The sequence below is a fragment of the Tupaia chinensis genome, unplaced genomic scaffold (assembly GCF_000334495.1).
Source record: "Tupaia chinensis unplaced genomic scaffold, TupChi_1.0 Scaffold000426_1, whole genome shotgun sequence".
NCBI lineage: Eukaryota > Metazoa > Chordata > Mammalia > Scandentia > Tupaiidae > Tupaia > Tupaia belangeri.
The window spans coordinates 2,019,644-2,038,326 of NW_006159931.1; the positions used below are offsets into that span (position 1 = coordinate 2,019,644).

Sequence of the window (18,683 nt, forward strand, 5' to 3'; positions counted from 1 at the left end):
CCCGAGCCAAACAAAGACTCGGGCTCCGGGACCCGCTCGGCCCGGTCAGTCCTCGCCGGATTCCCGCCAGGACCCCCAACAAAGCCCGAGCCGCTGCCTCGCGCCCCCGGCCTGACTTACCCATCGGTCCCCGCACGCTTCTTGCCGGAGGGGTAATCCTCCCCCAGGTCCAACCGGTGCCGCTTGGACATCTTCGCACTCTTGGAGCCGGCAGCTACGAAGGAAGGAAGGAAGGAAATGAAGCGGGCCGCGCGATCGGCACCGGAGAGGACAGTCCTTAACTCTGCAGGACCCCCACCCCTCCCGCCACAACAGCCCACACCGTGCGGCCGGAACCAGGAGCTAAAATGGCGGCGGCGACGAGGGCTGGGCCTGCGCGCGCGCTTCCGCAGCGTGCGTGCGGTGCGTGCGTGCGTGGTGCACGCGCACGCCGCCCGGAGGCGGGGACTTCACACTGCGCGCCTTCTCATTGGCCCGATTCTCTGCGGCCCGCCCTCTCCGCCCGGCACGCCTCCTCTGTGCTCCCGAAGCGTTCCGCCTTTCTGAGCGGCGGTTATGGCGGGGGGGGCGAGGGCCCAGGCGCTCCCTATGCCCCCACGCCTCTAAGTTAGAAAACCGAAGAGCTCCCAGTTAGAAAGTCCTGTGCATCTGTAATACCCTGGCATTAGAGGTTGAGAAACTAATGAAGATAATACAGCTATTAAGTCAGGATTGGACCCAGCTATTTTAGAACTCCAGATCTAGAACCAGCAGCCACTGCACCGCTCAGCTGAGAAAACGGAGGTGAGAAAATGTGAAAGTTGCCACGACCCGTTTGTCCCATTTTTTTCTTATCCGACATGGGCAACATGCACTCAAGCTATAGGTATTTCTACCGGAATGCAAAAAATTGGCAGTAACAACTCAGTTTGCACTTATCTTTTTTTTTTTTCAGCCTACTCTATTTTCACAGTGTTAACCCAACTTCTGTCCTCCTTAGTATAATCCTACAAGGTAGATTTTATTTTATAGATGTGGACGCAAAGGCTGAGGGAGGGAGGTTAGAAATAGCACAGCCATTAAAGCTGTTCCTAAGGCAGTAACAGATTAATGGGGCAGGTTGACCTTAGGACTTCTGTGGCTCTCTCCCCCTAGAAACCTACCGGCTTCCTTAGTTGCATTCATTCCAAGGAGAAAGGCACAAGAAGATCTGTAGACCACCACTCAAAAGGGGATCCCTGCCATTCATGTCATGGCTTTTTGGCTGCCCTAAAAGGCCATACTCTGGTACTTATCAAATGCTTAGAATTCCAATCGCTAACATTAAATACAACTTATATATTGCAAGCAATAAGAAAGACTTTTATACCAAATCTATCTTCCAAAGTCAGCACAGAATTAGGATGTGTGGTCCTCCTGCATCTAGATGTCTTCACAAACCAGGAAACACTCCTGAGCTTCAGTGTAGAGTTTTTATAAGGGTCTCATTATATGGGTGTGACTGATTGAATCATTGATCCCATGATTGTATTCAGTTTCCAGTCCCTGCCACTCCCTCATCCCTTTCCCTCCTTAGAGGTAAGGAGACTGAACTAATTATGTGGCTTAAAGCTTCAACTCTTGGGGCCAACACATGGCATAGTGGTTAAGGTGTTGGATTCCCACAAGGCCAACAGCAATTCAAGTCCTGGATGAGCAGCTTGAAACACTGGGTGCATGTGCATGTGCGCCCAAAATCCTGAGAGGAGACCGGAGGAGAAGGGATTGTGGTGTGGCCATGCCTCCTGGGGAGTGATTTCTCACTTTCTGTCTCTGGTGAGCACGTGCACCCTATATCAAAAATCTCTAAAAAAAGAAAAAAAAAAAGCTTCAACTCTTTTAATCACGTGGTTGGTCTTTCTGGCATAACCAGCAACCAGCCATCATCCTGAGTCATTTCCTTAGCATCAGTTGAGCTAATTTATAACAAAAACTGTAAATAACGGAGATGCTTCTGTTATTTGAAAATGTCCAAGGATTTAAGTTATCTCCCAAGAACCAGGCATGAAAGCCCGTCAAATTGCTTATTATGCAGCAGCATCACAACCAACCTTATCCTTATCTAGTCCTGATTTTATCCCTTTTCCACTGAGGTTGAGTTGTAGGTGTGCTTCCTAATAATTGTCTTTAGCTCTAATCTTTACCTCACAGTCTACTTTTTATTGATCCCATCCTAAAAGATTTGATGCCAGGAATGGATCAAGAAAACACACGTGATAAGACTTTGTAGTTGGTCACCTGTTGCTGGCCAGCAGTGAATTGGGGCAGGTAGAACATAGCTACAAGAAAGCGGGGGTTTCATTCAAATTTCCCCTACAGTGTACTGGGCGAGAGTACGTGGTATACAGCAAAAGAGCATGTACCCTTCTCAAGTACAGGGGAAATAGGAACTGTGAGCCCATCAGGATGTTGTGACTATTGCTAATGGGAATTGATCCTTTGGAGAAAGGTAATAATGAAAGGTTGAGGGTGATTGACCTCAAATTTAAAGCCGAGCATGAAAACTAAAGGCCCTGTTGGGGAACATGCAAAAGAACTTCCTCTCCTGCAGTGGAAAGTTAGAAAAAATTGAGGTCCAGTCCCAGGACTTAATGTATAATGGTAGCAGGTCAATTGATAAATTCCAAAGGAGTTCTTCCAAATAATTCTCCAATTAGACAGGTATGGAATGTCAAAATGAACGTCAGAAAGAATAGACCTGTGATACACAGGATGGGGACATTTGGTTTGATACACCTAAAAAATCTTGGGACCAGCAGTTAGCATAATGGCTATGTTGCTAGACTCCCATGTCCAGGATTCGACCGCGGTTTGAATCCTGGACCTGGTGGCTTAAACTCACGCTGGACCCGTGTGTGTGCGTGCCCAAAATCCTAAGAGGAGAGTGGAGGAGAAGGGATTGTGGCATGGCCACCCCGCGGGGGGTGATTTCTCGCTTTCTGTCTCTCTGTCTCTCTCTGGCTTTCTGGTGAGCACACGTGCCCTATAGCAAAAACCTCTCCAAAAAGAAAAAGAAAAAATACATCTTGAATCCCTATAATACTCTCACCCTGCTGAGCCTGCCAAAATGTCCCATTCCTCCCTATGAAAAGCTGGTGCCCCTCCCTTAGGAGATGATGCAGAGGTTTTCTCACTGCAGAATAACATTCACTCCCTCCCTCAGGGTATAGTTCTCTCCTGCTGGACACTGGACAGTAATTAAGGTCAAGTCACTACATATGGTATTCTAGGAACATCATATGACCGATAATGTTGGAAGGCAGCCCTACCCCAAAGAAGCTGTAGGACCAAGCCAGTACCAGCAAGAGGCAGGGAATATGCCTGGGACTGGATTATGAAGGTTATACATATGGGAATGGCAGTGAGAGTGGAACATAAAGTTAGATAATAGAGATTTATCAACGCGAGAGTACTCTCCTGGGATACAGACTTTAAGATTCATGGAAGAACCCCAGATGGTGTGAATATACTTAGCATGTCGTCTAGAAGAATGGAAAAATCGATGGCATATACCAAGTTAAGCAAAAATGCCAGGACTGCTGTGGTTGACAGTGTAGGGGGGATTAAACGGCTCAAACAAGTGAGCATGCTAAAGTGGAAATACTATCTAAAACTAGAAATCTCAGCAAATTAATGTTTCATAGAATAGTGCAGAGTATACACCACTTACCAAATCAATAAGGAATACTTTGGTGACAGAGAGATCGACATCACTCAGTAATTCAGTGTTGGCTCTCCCTGTAGTCCAGTGCTGAAGATAGAAAATACCATTTCAGAACTGGAATCACTGAGAGTAGTAGAGGTGATTGAATCTGGTAACATGGAGCTCACATTCAAACATCAGAAGCCAAGTAGATGTTGTAAGGTATGAATGGCAGTCAAGAGAGTTTGACCCACAAAAGTTAAAGAGATGGTAAATAGAATAAGGCATCTAGGGCAAAACCGATGAGCAACCATTAGAAGAAATCATCAATGTGACATACAAAAGAAACCAAGAATGGGTGATCAAGAGTTTGAGGGGGGAACCAGCAGTTAGCATAATGGCTATGTCACTGGACTCCCACGTAGTCAACCGCGGTTCATGTCCCGGACCCGGTGGCTTAAAACTCACGCCGGGCGCGTGTGCGTGCGTGCCCAAGATCCCGAGAGGAGAATGGAGGAGAAGGGATTGTGGCATGACCATCCCCCCTGGGGGGTGATTTCTCGCTTTCTGTCTCTATGTCTCTCTCTGTCTGTCTGGCGAGCGCACGCGCCCTACAGTGAAAATCTCTCACACGTGCCCTATAGCAAAAACCTCTCCAAAAAGAAAAAGAAAAAATACATCTTGAATCCCTATAATACTCTCACCCTGCTGAGCCTGCCAAAATGTCCCATTCCTCCCTATGAAAAGCTGGTGCCCCTCCCTTAGGAGATGATGCAGAGGTTTTCTCACTGCAGAATAACATTCACTCCCTCCCTCAGGGTATAGTTCTCTCCTGCTGGACACTGGACAGTAATTAAGGTCAAGTCACTACATATGGTATTCTAGGAACATCATATGACCGATAATGTTGGAAGGCAGCCCTACCCCAAAGAAGCTGTAGGACCAAGCCAGTACCAGCAAGAGGCAGGGAATATGCCTGGGACTGGATTATGAAGGTTATACATATGGGAATGGCAGTGAGAGTGGAACATAAAGTTAGATAATAGAGATTTATCAACGCGAGAGTACTCTCCTGGGATACAGACTTTAAGATTCATGGAAGAACCCCAGATGGTGTGAATATACTTAGCATGTCGTCTAGAAGAATGGAAAAATCGATGGCATATACCAAGTTAAGCAAAAATGCCAGGACTGCTGTGGTTGACAGTGTAGGGGGGATTAAACGGCTCAAACAAGTGAGCATGCTAAAGTGGAAATACTATCTAAAACTAGAAATCTCAGCAAATTAATGTTTCATAGAATAGTGCAGAGTATACACCACTTACCAAATCAATAAGGAATACTTTGGTGACAGAGAGATCGACATCACTCAGTAATTCAGTGTTGGCTCTCCCTGTAGTCCAGTGCTGAAGATAGAAAATACCATTTCAGAACTGGAATCACTGAGAGTAGTAGAGGTGATTGAATCTGGTAACATGGAGCTCACATTCAAACATCAGAAGCCAAGTAGATGTTGTAAGGTATGAATGGCAGTCAAGAGAGTTTGACCCACAAAAGTTAAAGAGATGGTAAATAGAATAAGGCATCTAGGGCAAAACCGATGAGCAACCATTAGAAGAAATCATCAATGTGACATACAAAAGAAACCAAGAATGGGTGATCAAGAGTTTGAGGGGGGAACCAGCAGTTAGCATAATGGCTATGTCACTGGACTCCCACGTAGTCAACCGCGGTTCATGTCCCGGACCCGGTGGCTTAAAACTCACGCCGGGCGCGTGTGCGTGCGTGCCCAAGATCCCGAGAGGAGAATGGAGGAGAAGGGATTGTGGCATGACCATCCCCCCTGGGGGGTGATTTCTCGCTTTCTGTCTCTATGTCTCTCTCTGTCTGTCTGGCGAGCGCACGCGCCCTACAGTGAAAATCTCTCCAAAAAAAAAAAGAGTTTGAGGGCAATTTCCCTGATAAAATGTCATGGTTACTTGCCCATTTTCTGGACATGAACCAGTTTTGGGGCCTAGAATATGTCAATAGAGGGAGAAGCTAGGTTCCCAGAAGAAAGGACTCTGCAACACCAAACAAGTATTCACAATAATAATTTGCCCAAATCTTTCTGTGAAGTGATCTATAATCTCTTAAGTAGCCAAGCAGGGGAGGAAAAAGAAAACCTAAATATTTGAAGGACAGTTAGATACAGAATGTGAACTGACATTATTACCAAGAGACTAAAGGAGTCAGTATGGATCTTATAAGAAAGAACTTTCTTAAAGTGGGGGCATGTGGGAATCTGCATGGAGGTCTGGTCCAGGTATAACTCTTAGTTGGTATGCTGGGCCCTCAGACCCACCTGCCATGTCCCCAGGGTATAAATGTACACACCAATAGAATAGACATCCTTAGTAGTTAGCACAGCCCTCGAATTCTTGACCTGTAAGGGGTAAAAGTGGGAAATACCAAGTGGAAGTTTATGAGATTGCACATAGCTTTTACTTCCTGCAAACTCAGCAAAGATATTAAGTAAAAAAACAACCCAGAGAGAGATTTCCAGTTTTAACTCTGGCAGGTAAGAAGTGTGGAAGTTATCACTTCCATTCTTAGAAGAAGAAAAAACTAAACAAATAGAAAACCAATGGCTTTCCTTAGAGCCGTTAGAGAACCAAGGGTTAATGGCCATACTGAAATGTGGAAAGACAGGCAATCCAGGGAACTCAGAGAATACCAAGCAGGTTAGACTGTGTGAGTGCATAAGTGAAACACATCAACGATGTGCCCCTCTATTCTCACTGTGTTTTAGTTACTCTGGTACTTCAAAGGCCGAAAGTTCTGGTTGAGTTGAATTCATGCCTAGGGTGGTCACTCAGATCCCCAACTGAGATAACTCACTTCCTTGCCCTTAATCATAGGTGCTAGCACCCTCTGATCTTTCAGCCCCTTGATGAGTCACACCTCTCTCCCAGGCTTGTCCCTGTCGTCCCATGGCATGTGAGTAAATTGTGGAGAGGGCTGCATCTGTGTAGAGATAATCACTTCCACTGATCCCCAAACTCATATTTTGTATTACCCTCTGATAATAAATTTTTATAATATTTTCTGTAAAATTGTCTAGGAGCACACCAAGAAGTATCAAAAACCATACAACTAGGGGGAACCAGCAGTTAGCATAATGGCTATGTCGCTGACCTCCCACGTAGTCGACCGCGGTTCGCGTCCCGGACCCGGTGGCTTAAAACTCACGCCGGGCGTGTGTGCGTGCGTGCCCAAGATCCCGAAAGGAGAATGGAGGAGAAGGGATTGCGGCGTGATCATCCCCCCTGGGGGGTGATTTCTCGCTTTCTGTCTCTCTGTCTCTCTCTGTCTGTCTGGCGAGCGCACGTACCCTAAAGCAAAAACTTCTCAAAAAAAAAAAAAAGCATACAACTAGGTATATCATGCTCAAACTGCAACAAAGCAAAGTGAAAGAGAAAATATTGAAAAAGGTCAAAGAAAAAATACTTAAAGAGAAACAAGGATAAAAATCATAGTGATTATTCGTGAGAGACCAAGTAAGCAAGAAGAGAATGAAGTATTTAAAGGGCTAAAAAGGGAATGGCAGGGGGTATGATGGTTAAGGCACTAGACTCCCACATGGCTGACTGTGGTTTGAGTCCTAGACCTGGTGGCTTGCTTTCTCATTCTCCCTCTCACTTTGTCTCTCCTTGGTCAAATTGAAGAAGAAGAAATAAAATAAATAATTTTTTAAATAAAAATAAAGGGCTGGGAACAAAACTCATCAATATAGCATTTTAGGTACAGTAAAGTTATCCTTTGAAAGTGAAAGCGGGCTGAACCCATAGCCTAGCGAAGGGAGTGCTATACCAAGAAAACCAAAGACAGAAATGAGAGAACAAAAAAAAAAAAGGAAATGGTCAACTTAATGGTAGAGACAAGGACAGAAATATAGATAATAACGTTGAATGTTAATTGTTTAAATTCTCTAATCAAGAGACACAGACTGGCTGCTGAATGGATAAAACTTAAACCTTTATCCTTTGCCTACAAGAAACCCACCTTGTGGATGAAGACATACGTAGACTAGAAGTGAAGGGTTGGAAAAAGATACTCCATGCAGATGGAAACCAAAAGAGTGGGAGTCATGATACTGATTTCAGACAAAATAACTTTAAGACAAAAACCGCAAGAAGAGTTTGCAAAAGAGGGCTTTATGTAATAGTAAAAGAGCTAATTCATCAAGAAGATATAACACTTATAAATATTCACGCAACTTAGGAGCACCCAAATATGTGAAAGAAAGACCGGTAGATCTAAAAGAAGAGATAAACTGCCACATACTAATTGTTGAGGATCTCCTTTTGACAGAGCAACAAGACAAAAATAAGCGAAGAGATTCAGGACCTAAATGATACCATAAATCAGATGGACTTGACAGGCATCTATAGAACTTTCCGCCCCCAAACTGCAAAATATACATTATTCTCACACCCACATGGTACCTCCTCAAAATTTGACATGAAAGGCTACAAAGCAAGCCTGTACAGATGCAAAAACATAGGAACTATATCCAGCATTTTGTCTGACCATGGTGGAATTAAACTTGATATCAATTTTAGGAAAATTTCTCAAAAATACACAAATACATTGAAACAACATAACTTCTGAATAGCTTCACAACTACCAAGAGATTAAGACTGAAATAAAAGAATTCATGGAAAGAAATGATAGTTTCCATAATCTATGAGGCACTGCAAAAGCAGTCGTAAGAGGGAAGTTCATAGCAATTAGTGCACATAAGAAAAAGATGGAAAGGTGACAAGTGGACAACCTAGCATGCCTCAGGCAATTGGAAAAAAAACAATGACAAAAAAATCTGAAAAGTGCCAGTGGAAAAGAAATAATAGATTGGAGCAGAAATGAAATAGAAAATAAATTAACTATACAGAAAATAAATGAAAGCAAAAGCTGGTTCTTTGAAAAGAAAATCAAGACTGAGAGACCATTAGCTAGACTAATTAAGAAGAGAGAAAGGAACTGGATAAATCAAATTTGCAATGAAACAGGCAATATTACAACAGACATAATAGAAATACAAAACATCATTAGAGGATACTATGAGCAACTAAACACCGATAAACAAGAAAACCTGGATGAGATGGACAAATTCCTAAGCACATATAATCTACCAAGATTGACTCAGGAGGACATAGAAAGCCTGAATAAACCTGTAACAGGTAATGAGATTGATTCAATTAAAAATAGTCTCAATAAAGAAAAACCCAGATCCTGATGGCTTCACTTCTGAATTCTCCAAAACTTCTAAAGAAGAGGTAACCCCAATTCTACTCAAATTATTTCTAAAACTCCGAAAGGAAGGAGCCCTCCCAAAATTATTTCATGAAGCCTCTATCACCCTCAATCCCCAAACAGATAATGATATGACAAGAAAGGAAAACTACAGACCAATAACTCTGATGAATATAGATGCCAAAATTCTCAAAAAGATACTAGTGAATCATATCCAAGAGCATATGAAAATATCATTTATCATGACCAGGCTTTATCCCAGGGATGCAAGGGTGGTTCAACATATGCAAAACCATAAACACAAATATATTAACAGAAAGACAAAAACCATATGATCATTTCAATTGATGCAGAAAAAGCATTAGACAAAACACAACCTTCCTTCATGATTACGACTCTCAGCAAAATTGGCATAAAAGGATCACTTCTCAGCATAATAAAAGCCACCTATGAAAAGCTAACAAAAATACTGAATGGGGAAAAGCTGAAAGCTTTTTCACTAAAAACTGGAACAACACAAGGCTGCCCACTCTCTCCACTCCTTTTCAGCATAGTGCTGGAAGATCTAGCCAATGTGATCAGACAAGAGAATGAAATAAAAGGCATTCCAATAGAGAAAAAAAGAGTTGAAATTATCTCTATTTGCAGATGACATGGTTGTATACATAGAATGCCCAAAGGGGTCCACAATAAAACTTCTCAAAGTAATAAATGAATACAATAAAGTGGCAGGATACAAAATCATCTTACAGAAATCTATAGCATTTCTGCATGCAAACAACAATCAGACAGAGGCAGAACTGAAGAAAGTAGTCCTATTTACCATAGTCACAAAAAGTATAAGATATCTAAGAATAAATATAACCAAAGAAGTCAATAAACGAAAGAAGTCAAAGACCTCTACAAGGAAAAATACGAACATTTTAAAAAAGAAATTGAAATTAACACAAAAAAGTGGAAGGACAGCTCATGTTCCTGGATTGGGAGAATTAAAATAATCAAAATGGCAAGTCTATGCAAATTAATCTACACGTTTAATGTAATCTCTATAAAATTACAACAGACATTCTTCACAGGTCTAGAAAAGACAATCATAGAATTTGTCTGAAATTCTACAAGACCCCATATTGTCAAAGTAGTCCTGTGGAAGAAGAGTGGAGCGGGCAGCATCTCACTCCCCAACCCCAAAATATATTACAAAGCCATGGTAATCAAAACAGCATGGTATTGGCACAAAAGCAGATATTAACAGAGACCCCAGAAATAAACCCCAAAACATAGATCCAACTGACCTTTGACAAAGGATACTAGTCAATCCTGTGGGGAAAAGAAAATCTCTAGCAAATGGTGCTGGAAAAACTGGATAGCCATCTGCACAACTCCTATCTCTGAATTTCTATCTCTCACCATTAAGAAAAATCAACTCAAAGTGGATCAAACATCTAAACCTAAGACCTCAAACTATAAAACTACTAGTGGATTAGTGTTGGCAGGTGACATTGTGGTTAAAGGCACTGGATTCCCACATGGCCCACCACAGTTTGAGGCCCAGACCTAGCAGCTTGCTTTCTTGCTTTTCTTTTCTCTCTTTCTGTCTCTCTCTCTCTCTGGTCAAATTAAAAAAATAATAACAAATGGAGATAAATAAATGAATAATTATTTTAAAAAAAACTGCTGGAAAACTGGGGAAACTCTGGGAGACACTGGTGTTGGCAAAGCCTTCTTAAATAATACCCCCAAAGCATAGGCAGTAACCCCAAAAATAGACAAGTGTAATTACATCAGATTAAGTTTCCGCTCAGTAAAAGACATTAATTAATGTAAATTAACAATCCTCGGAATGGGAGGCCATTTTTGTAAACTGTTCCCCAGATAAGGGGCTGAGTGTAAGGACAGAAATTAAGGAGGAAAATAGGCGAGACATTTATGGAACACAGAAATGGATTGTTTTCCGTTGATGATAATGTGTTTTGTGTCCTCAACTGAACTAGTGTGAAGTGTATTCATGTTGGATCAATTCAGTTTACAAGCTAAGTGATGTATAGTGACTAAATGTGTAAAATAAATTTTAAAATAATTATTATAAATAAAATTAAAATAATTAATTCTTTAAAAACACAATGAGATACCACTTCATATTTTTTTAAAAAAAATAATAAGTATTGCAAGAATGCAGAGAAATTAAAAACCGTGTGCATTGAGATAGAAATGTAAAATGGTGCCACCATTGTAGAAAACAGTATGTTTTTTCAGAAAATGAAAACTAAAATTACTGGGACCAGCAGATGGCATAATGGTTACATCGCTTGACTCCAATGTAGTCAGCTGCGGATAGAGTCCTGGACCCAGCAGCTTAAAACTTACGCTGCTCTGTGTGCATTTGTGCCCCAAATCCCAAGAGGAGAATAGAGGAGAAGGGATTGGAGTGTCCCATCCCCGGGGCGTGGGGGGTGATTTCTCACTTTCTGTCTCTCTGTCTCTCCAGAGAGCACACACGCCCTATAGCAGAAAACACTCTAAAAATAAACAAACAAACAAATAAATAAAATTACTATGTGGTCTAGCAGTTTTATTCCCGAGTCTGTACACCAAAACATTGAAAACAATGACTCAAGTGGATATTTGCACACATATATTGTGTATTTGTGTGTATTTTTTTTTTTTGGAGAGATTTTCACTGTAGGGCGCGTGCGCTCGCCAGACAGACAGAGAGAGACATAGAGACAGAAAGCGAGAAATCACCCCTCAGGGGGGATGGTCACACTGCAATCCCTTCTCCTCCATTCTCCTCTCGGGATCTTGGGCACACACACACATGCGCCCGGCGTGAGTTTTAAGCCACCGGGTCCGGGACGCGAACCATAGTCGACTACATGGGAGTCCAGCGACATAGCCATTACGCTAACTGCTGGTTCCCTTTGTGTGTATTTTCGATGTCATAATTTACATCTTTTAATGTTGTTTTCCCATTAAGAAGTTATCGTAGATACAGCTATTTTTAATATTTTTTGTCATTTAACTTTTATAAAAGAATTACAAATGATTTACACACCACCATTATCATATTAGATTATTATTTCACTGTATGTTTACCTTTACAAGTGAGTTCTATAGTTTCATATCTTTCATGTTACTACTTAGCATCCTTTCATCTCAACCGGAAGGACTCCTTTTAGCATTTCTTGTAAGACAGGTTTGGTGGTAATAACCTTCTCCAGCTTCTATTTGTCTGAGAAACTCTCTCTCCTTCATTTCTGAGTGTTCACTTTACTGATTAAAGCATTCTCGGTTGGCATTTTATTTTCCTTATCTCTCAGCATTTTGAATATATCCTCTCACTTTTTCCTGGTTTGTAATGTTTCTGCTGAGAAATGAGGATGGGTGTTTTCTTGAATGTGACAAGTCTCTTTTTTCTTGCTGCTTTCAAAATTCTCTTTGTCTGTAATTTAATTATACAGTGTCTTGGTCAAATCCTCTTTGTATTAAAGTTTCCTGGGAAGTTTTGACTTCATTTACATGGATGATTGTATCTCTCTCTGAGTTTGAAGGTCTTCAGTTTTACACTTTTATTTATTTGAAAAAAAAATTTTTAAGGATGCATGCTCACCAGAGAGAGAGAGAGAGAGAGAGAGAGAGAGGGAACCCATGACTGGAGTATGGTCACAAATGTACACATGACCAGTGTGTTTTTCAAGCCACAGAAGCTGGGATTCCAATCACAGTTAGCCATGTGGGGTCTGACTCCCTTGACCACTAGATTATGGAACTGACCTCAGTCATTACTTTTTAAAATGAGCTTTCTGCCCCTTTTTCTTTCTTTCTTCTCTTTCTAGAATTGCCACAGTCTCTACGCTAGTTCTTTTTATACTCTTCTATAAACCTTGTAGACTTTCTTTGTTCCTCTTTCATTCTGCTTTCATTTTTTTCTCCACTAACTGGAAAGTTTCAAATGACCTGTCTTCAAATTCATAGTTCTATCTTTAGCTTGATCAAGTCTGCTGTTGACATGGTTTATTGAATAGTTTATTTCACTCATTGTATTCTCCAACTTGAGTATTTTTGTTTGGTTCTTTTTAAAAATTTCTCTCTCTTTATTCAACTTCTGTTTTCTTTATGTATTCTTTTTAAAATTTTGTTGTCTTTGTTTTCTTTTGTAGTTTGCCAACCTTCTTTAAAACAACTATTTTGAATTCTTTATTAGGCTATCCATAAATTTTCATTTCTTTGTGTTTCCTTGATATTTCTTGTTCCTTAAAGTCTTCCCTTTTTTTTTTTTTTTAATTTGTAGACATGCTCACCTCTTCCATTCTTTACTGACTAACTTTGAACAAGAAACACTTTCACCATTTAGCTTGACCAGGAATTCTGAGGTTCTCTCAGCCTGCTCCACACCTCTTGTTAACCTTTTATGGAAGAATTCTTTACATTGGACGCTTTTCTTGATCCTGCAAAACCAAGTTGGTGTCGAAAGCCTCCCTTTTTTTTCCCTTAGGCAATGCTCTGAAATGTTCAAATTTGTGTGCCTTCTCCTGGTCTTACAGAGTTGGGCTGGCTGTCCATGTACACTCACAACCAATCAGTGGAGGCTCAGAGGTGTGCAAAGGAAGCCAGCAACACAGTGGGAGAGGGCACTGCAAATGGAGCATTTGGGGTGCCTGTGGGCCAGTGAAAGATTGTTGGTTTTTGTTTATTGTTTGTTTTTAATCCCATAGAGCTTGCATACACATGAGAAAGAAGGCAGTAGGGAAAAATAAGGCACCCCCAATGAGCATGGTCACACTGCAGTCAATCCTTTTTCTTCCAGTTCTTCATGCCATCATCATCCCATGCATGCATCCACCATGTCTTTCTTTTCTTTTCTTTTCTTTTCTTTTCTTTTTATTTCTTTTCATTTCATTTCCTTTTTCAAGAGAGCTTTTCACTATAGAGCAAGTGTACTTGCCAGAGAGACAGAGACAGAGGGGCATAAAACGTGAAATCACCCCCCAGGGGCGATGGCCATGCCACAATCCCTTCTTTTCCATTCTCTTCTCAGGATTTTGGGCCCCCATGCACACATGCCTGGCATGAGTTTTAAGCCATTGGGTCTGATGAACTGCGATTGACTATGTGGAGTCCAATGACATAACCATTACATCATCTGCTGGTTCTGAATCCAATATGTTCTTCAAACCTCCTGGGTCAGGACTTGCACCCTGGCTGGGCCCATGAGATCCAACTTCCTCATATAGTGCTTAACCACAGTGATTGAGGGGCAGGCTCTGATGTGGGCCTTTCAATGAAGCATCCCAAGCACCTCATGGGAAGGTTTCCTGGTGGAATCTGCAAAACAAAACAGTTAATAGGATCCATGGTCCTTTGTTGGATTTAATCTCTGGTATACATGAGTCCCTGCCCCACCACTCCCTTCCTGCTCCCAACTTCTTCCAACAACTCAGCTGTGCTAATCATCTCAGTGATCTCTGTGGGACCATTTTCCTGCATGGCCAGGGATACCAGATAATCACTATGTATTCGCTTCCCCACACAGGAAAAATTGCAGGTTGAGACAGCTCTGTTGGCACTGAGCTGTGTTTCCTTGGGGAAAGGATTACACATATAAAGCAAAATTCTCCTTCTTACCCTCTTTGATGCATCTATTCTTGGATTGTCACTCTAGTGGTATGCTGGAAGTCATTCCTTCAACTTCCAGACTCCCACAAAGGTGCTCTCATCTGTGGGTGGTTGTCAAAATGAAGACTTCTGTGTGGAGATGGTGGTAGAAACTTCTATTCTGCTGTCTTGCCAATGTCACTCCTATACCAAGTAAACTTTTATTAGCTAACAAATACTTGGAATTTTGTCTTGCTCAATATCAGATACTGTTTATTCCCTTAAATATTTTTGGGCTTTGTTCTTGGACACGGTTAAGTTACTTGGAATGCATTTGATCCTTTCAAAGTTTGCTTTTATGTTTCGTTCGATGGGTCTAGAGCAGCCTTTAGCCTAGGGCTGGATTGGGGGATTGTTCTGCCTGGTCCCTACCAGTGGTCTTTCCCTCACCTCATACAGTTTTCTCTTACATATTGTTATGGACTAAATGTTTGTGTATCCCATAAGTCTCATGGTGAAGTTCTAACCCTCAATGAGGTGCTATTTGGGGATGGCCACACCACAATCCCTTCTCCTCCATTCTCTGCTCAGGATCTTGGGCACGCATGCACACGTGCCCGGCGTGAGTTTAAGCCACCGGGTCCGAGACTCAAACCGCGGTTGACTACATGGGAGTCCAGCGACACAGCCATTATGCTATCTGTGACACAGTCATTATGCTAACTGCTAGTCCCCTGGCCTGAGTTTTAAGCCACTAGGTCCAGGACTTGAACTACAGTTGAATACATGGAGTCCAGTGATATAACCATTATGCCATCTGCTAGTCCCCTTTAAAAAATTTTTTTAAAAGAATAAATAAAAACGGAAAGTGAAATAAAGCAAATGAATCCAACCCAACTGGAATCAGGCTGGTGGCACAACCATGCAAAGAGAACCTATTTAAAGTGACTTAAAGGCACAGCACAGATGGTCTTTGATTTACAGATTCAGCTCACAGTCTCTTGACTTTATGATGGTGCAAAGCAATTTGCATTCAGTAGAAACCATACTTCCAATATTTATACAACCATTCTGTTTTTCACTTTCAGTACAGTAGTCACTAAATTTCATGAGATACTCAACATTTTAGTATATGCTTTATGTTAGATGATTTTGCCCAATGCTAAGATAAACGTCCTGAGCATGTTTAAGGTAGGTTAGGGTAAGCTATGATATTTGGTAGATGAGTTGTATTAAATGCATTTTTTCACTTAAGCTATTTTCAACTTACAATAGATTTATTGGGACCCAACTCCATTGTAAGTTAAGAAGCATCGGTAATTTGATAGCCCATCCCTGGTGAATATGCCCTCAGGACAAGAAAAAATTGCAAAAATTATCTTAGGCCGCTCACAGAAATCTCATGTTCTGGAGGCAATGTGAAGACTGTTATTTGGGGACTGTTGTGTATGTAAAGCAGCATGAAGAAAATAAGTAATTCTGTTGAGATTGGTAATAACTGTCCTTTTTTTAGTGAGTGAGAAAGAAGTAAAAATGCTATAGCCAAGTTGGAACTACCAATTCCACTATCACGACGTGTGGGGTCTTACAAAACACCATTTTCTGCTCTGTCCATTTGGAAAAGCTCAATAAGAGTAACACCAGATGCACACGGAGGATCGCAGATACCGTCTCTGGAGGACCACCCCGGATCCCAGCCATGACAGGCTGAGAGCAGGAAACACCACCTAAACATCCAGGCTTCCTTTGCTCTGGTTAGGCCTCGAAGACTCCCAGAGGTGCGTCAAAAGGACTCAAGAGCCAATCTGAAGAGGCTCCCACAGGCATTAAAACATAAAAATAATGACTGCAATAGACTGAAAACTCATCACTGTGTTTATATCCACTACGTCAGAATAAAATGAAGAAAACAAAACACAGTGGTCCTTTAGAGGAGCCTAGGCAATCAGCTTATCTGAAATCAGTGCTTTATCTTGTCTTGTATAACCTGTGCATGTAGGTACCAGGTGGTTGATGAGTACATAGCTTATTTGCAGAAGGAACTTTTTAAAAAAAGAATTATTTATTATTTAATTTCATTTATTATTATTATTATTATTTAATTTGGCCAGGGAGAGACAGAGAGAGAAACAGAAAGGGAGAAAGTAATCTGCCAGGTCCAGGACTCAAACCATGGTCAGCCATGTGGGAATCGAGCGCCTTTAACCACCATGCCACCTGCTGGCCCCCAGAAGGAACTTTGAAAGCAGCTCCAGTTAATAAAGACGGAAGCAGAAAGCCGGCTCAGCGGTGAAACACCATGGTCTGCGTGGCTGACCTACATGGGGAGGTTCCAGGTTTGCATCTGGAGACCTCCCTGAATGTGCAGGGCATGCATGTGCCCATGATCCAGGGCTGAAGGCGGGTATGCATTGTGGTGTCAAGACCCTCCTGGGAGTGCTATCGTTCCCTCTTGCTTGTGAAATAACTAAATAAATGAACTTCAGAAATAAACAAAATGATGAGAAGGAAGGATGGTGGGATATCACCAATGCATACATCTGAACACATCCATGACCACTGGCATGCAAAGCACTGAAGAGAGACAGTCAGACCTGTGCAACCTTCTGTGACAGAGTTGCCAGGTGACTGAATCTAGATCTGATCAAGCAGCTAGATCTAACCTCTGTATAAAGGAACTACAGGAGACAGAGATACTAAATGATACCACAGAGGAACAATACTCTAAATCCAGGCTAGGGCAACCGTGCTGGACAAACAACACATTTTCAGTAACTTGCAAGAAGCCATGTGGCAGAGGAGAAGTCTACAGATGAAAACACTTGTCACCAGCATCTGCAATTTTTTGCTTTATTTAGAGCTTGACTAACAAATAAACTCAATAATCATGACTTAATTAGGGAAATCGAACAAGACATTTAACAGTATAAAAAACTTAGTTTTTAAGATGTGATAAATGGTATGTCTTTCTTAAAGAAATAAATATTAACATTTTTACAGATTACAGAAATAACAATTCTCTCCCCAAGTAAATAAATATGGCAAAAATTCCATTTATTATCTTAATAGTTCTCTTTTTGTGAGGCAGAGAAAATTGGACAAAATTGTTTGAAAATCCACATCGAAGTATAAATGCTTGAATAGCAAAGAAAAATATGCAGACGATAAATAATGAGAGACTTGCCTTCAACTGAAAGCCACTGTAATAAGAATCACTGTAATACAATCAGCATGCTATTGGCATAAGAGGAGACAAATCAGTGGAACAGAAGAGTGGATCCAAAAATAGATCTCAGTATATATCATAATTTAATATGTGACAAAGGTAGTATTTCAATTCCGTGTGAAAGAATGGTTTGTTTAATAAATAGTGCTGGCGTGACTAGCTGTTCATCTAGAACAAAATGAACTTGTATCTCATTTTCACCACAAATTCAAAAATAAATTTCAAATGGATTAAAAACTTAAGTGTAAATAGCAAACCTTAGAACAAGTCTAGGAGACAGAGAATAACTTTTAAACTAAAACTAGAAACCTGGAACATATAAAAGATAGGCATAACTATATAACAATGTAGAACTTTTATGTGTTAAAAGATACCAAAACAAAATCAAGAGTCAAAAATGCTTTGAGAAAGATTGGACCACAACAGAAGATAAATTAACTACATGAGACTGAACTGGTAAAATAGAAACTTAAGGCTTTTGACTGAAACATTGCTGATTTCCTCCTATCCTTTGTTTTCCAGACTTAAAGACTTTTGTCTTGGGATCAGCAGTTGGCGTAATGGCTGTGTCCCTGAACTCCCATGTAGGTGACCACGGTTCGAGTCCCAGACCTGGTGGCTTAAACTCACGCCAGGAGCGTGTGCATGCATGCCCAAGATCCTGGGAGGAGAATGGAGGAAAAGAGATTGAGATGTGGCCGTCCCCCCTGGGTGGGTGATTTCTTGCTTTCTGTCTCTCTCTCTCTCTGTCTTTCTGGCAAGCGCATGCGCCCTATAGCAAAAACCTCTCCAAAAAAAAAAAAAAAAAAAAAAGACTTGTCTTATGTTGAGCTGCTGATAGGTTCATATACCAACTATGTGAACAGAATCTTAACCTGTTTCCTGGCTTTAAGTTTTTTTTTTTTTTTT

General features: G+C 41.2%; 1 protein-coding gene and 1 long non-coding RNA gene across 2 annotated transcripts in view; one reads left to right on the top strand and one right to left on the bottom strand.

Moving 5' to 3' along the window:
- Positions 1 to 314, bottom strand: part of DHX15 (DEAH-box helicase 15) — a 48,269-nt gene extending 47,955 nt beyond the window's left edge. The window contains exon 1 of the mRNA XM_006154930.2: positions 121 to 314. Coding sequence (XP_006154992.1) covers positions 121 to 191 — 71 coding nt within the window. The 5' untranslated portion in view covers positions 192 to 314. The remainder of the gene's footprint in view (positions 1 to 120) is intronic.
- A 90-nt stretch (positions 315 to 404) lies between these two features.
- The window catches only part of LOC102473999 (uncharacterized), a 70,083-nt gene continuing 51,804 nt past the window's right edge, over positions 405 to 18,683 (top strand). Inside the window, exon 1 of the long non-coding RNA XR_003550472.1 lies at positions 405 to 783. This is a non-coding gene — a long non-coding RNA (uncharacterized LOC102473999). The remainder of the gene's footprint in view (positions 784 to 18,683) is intronic.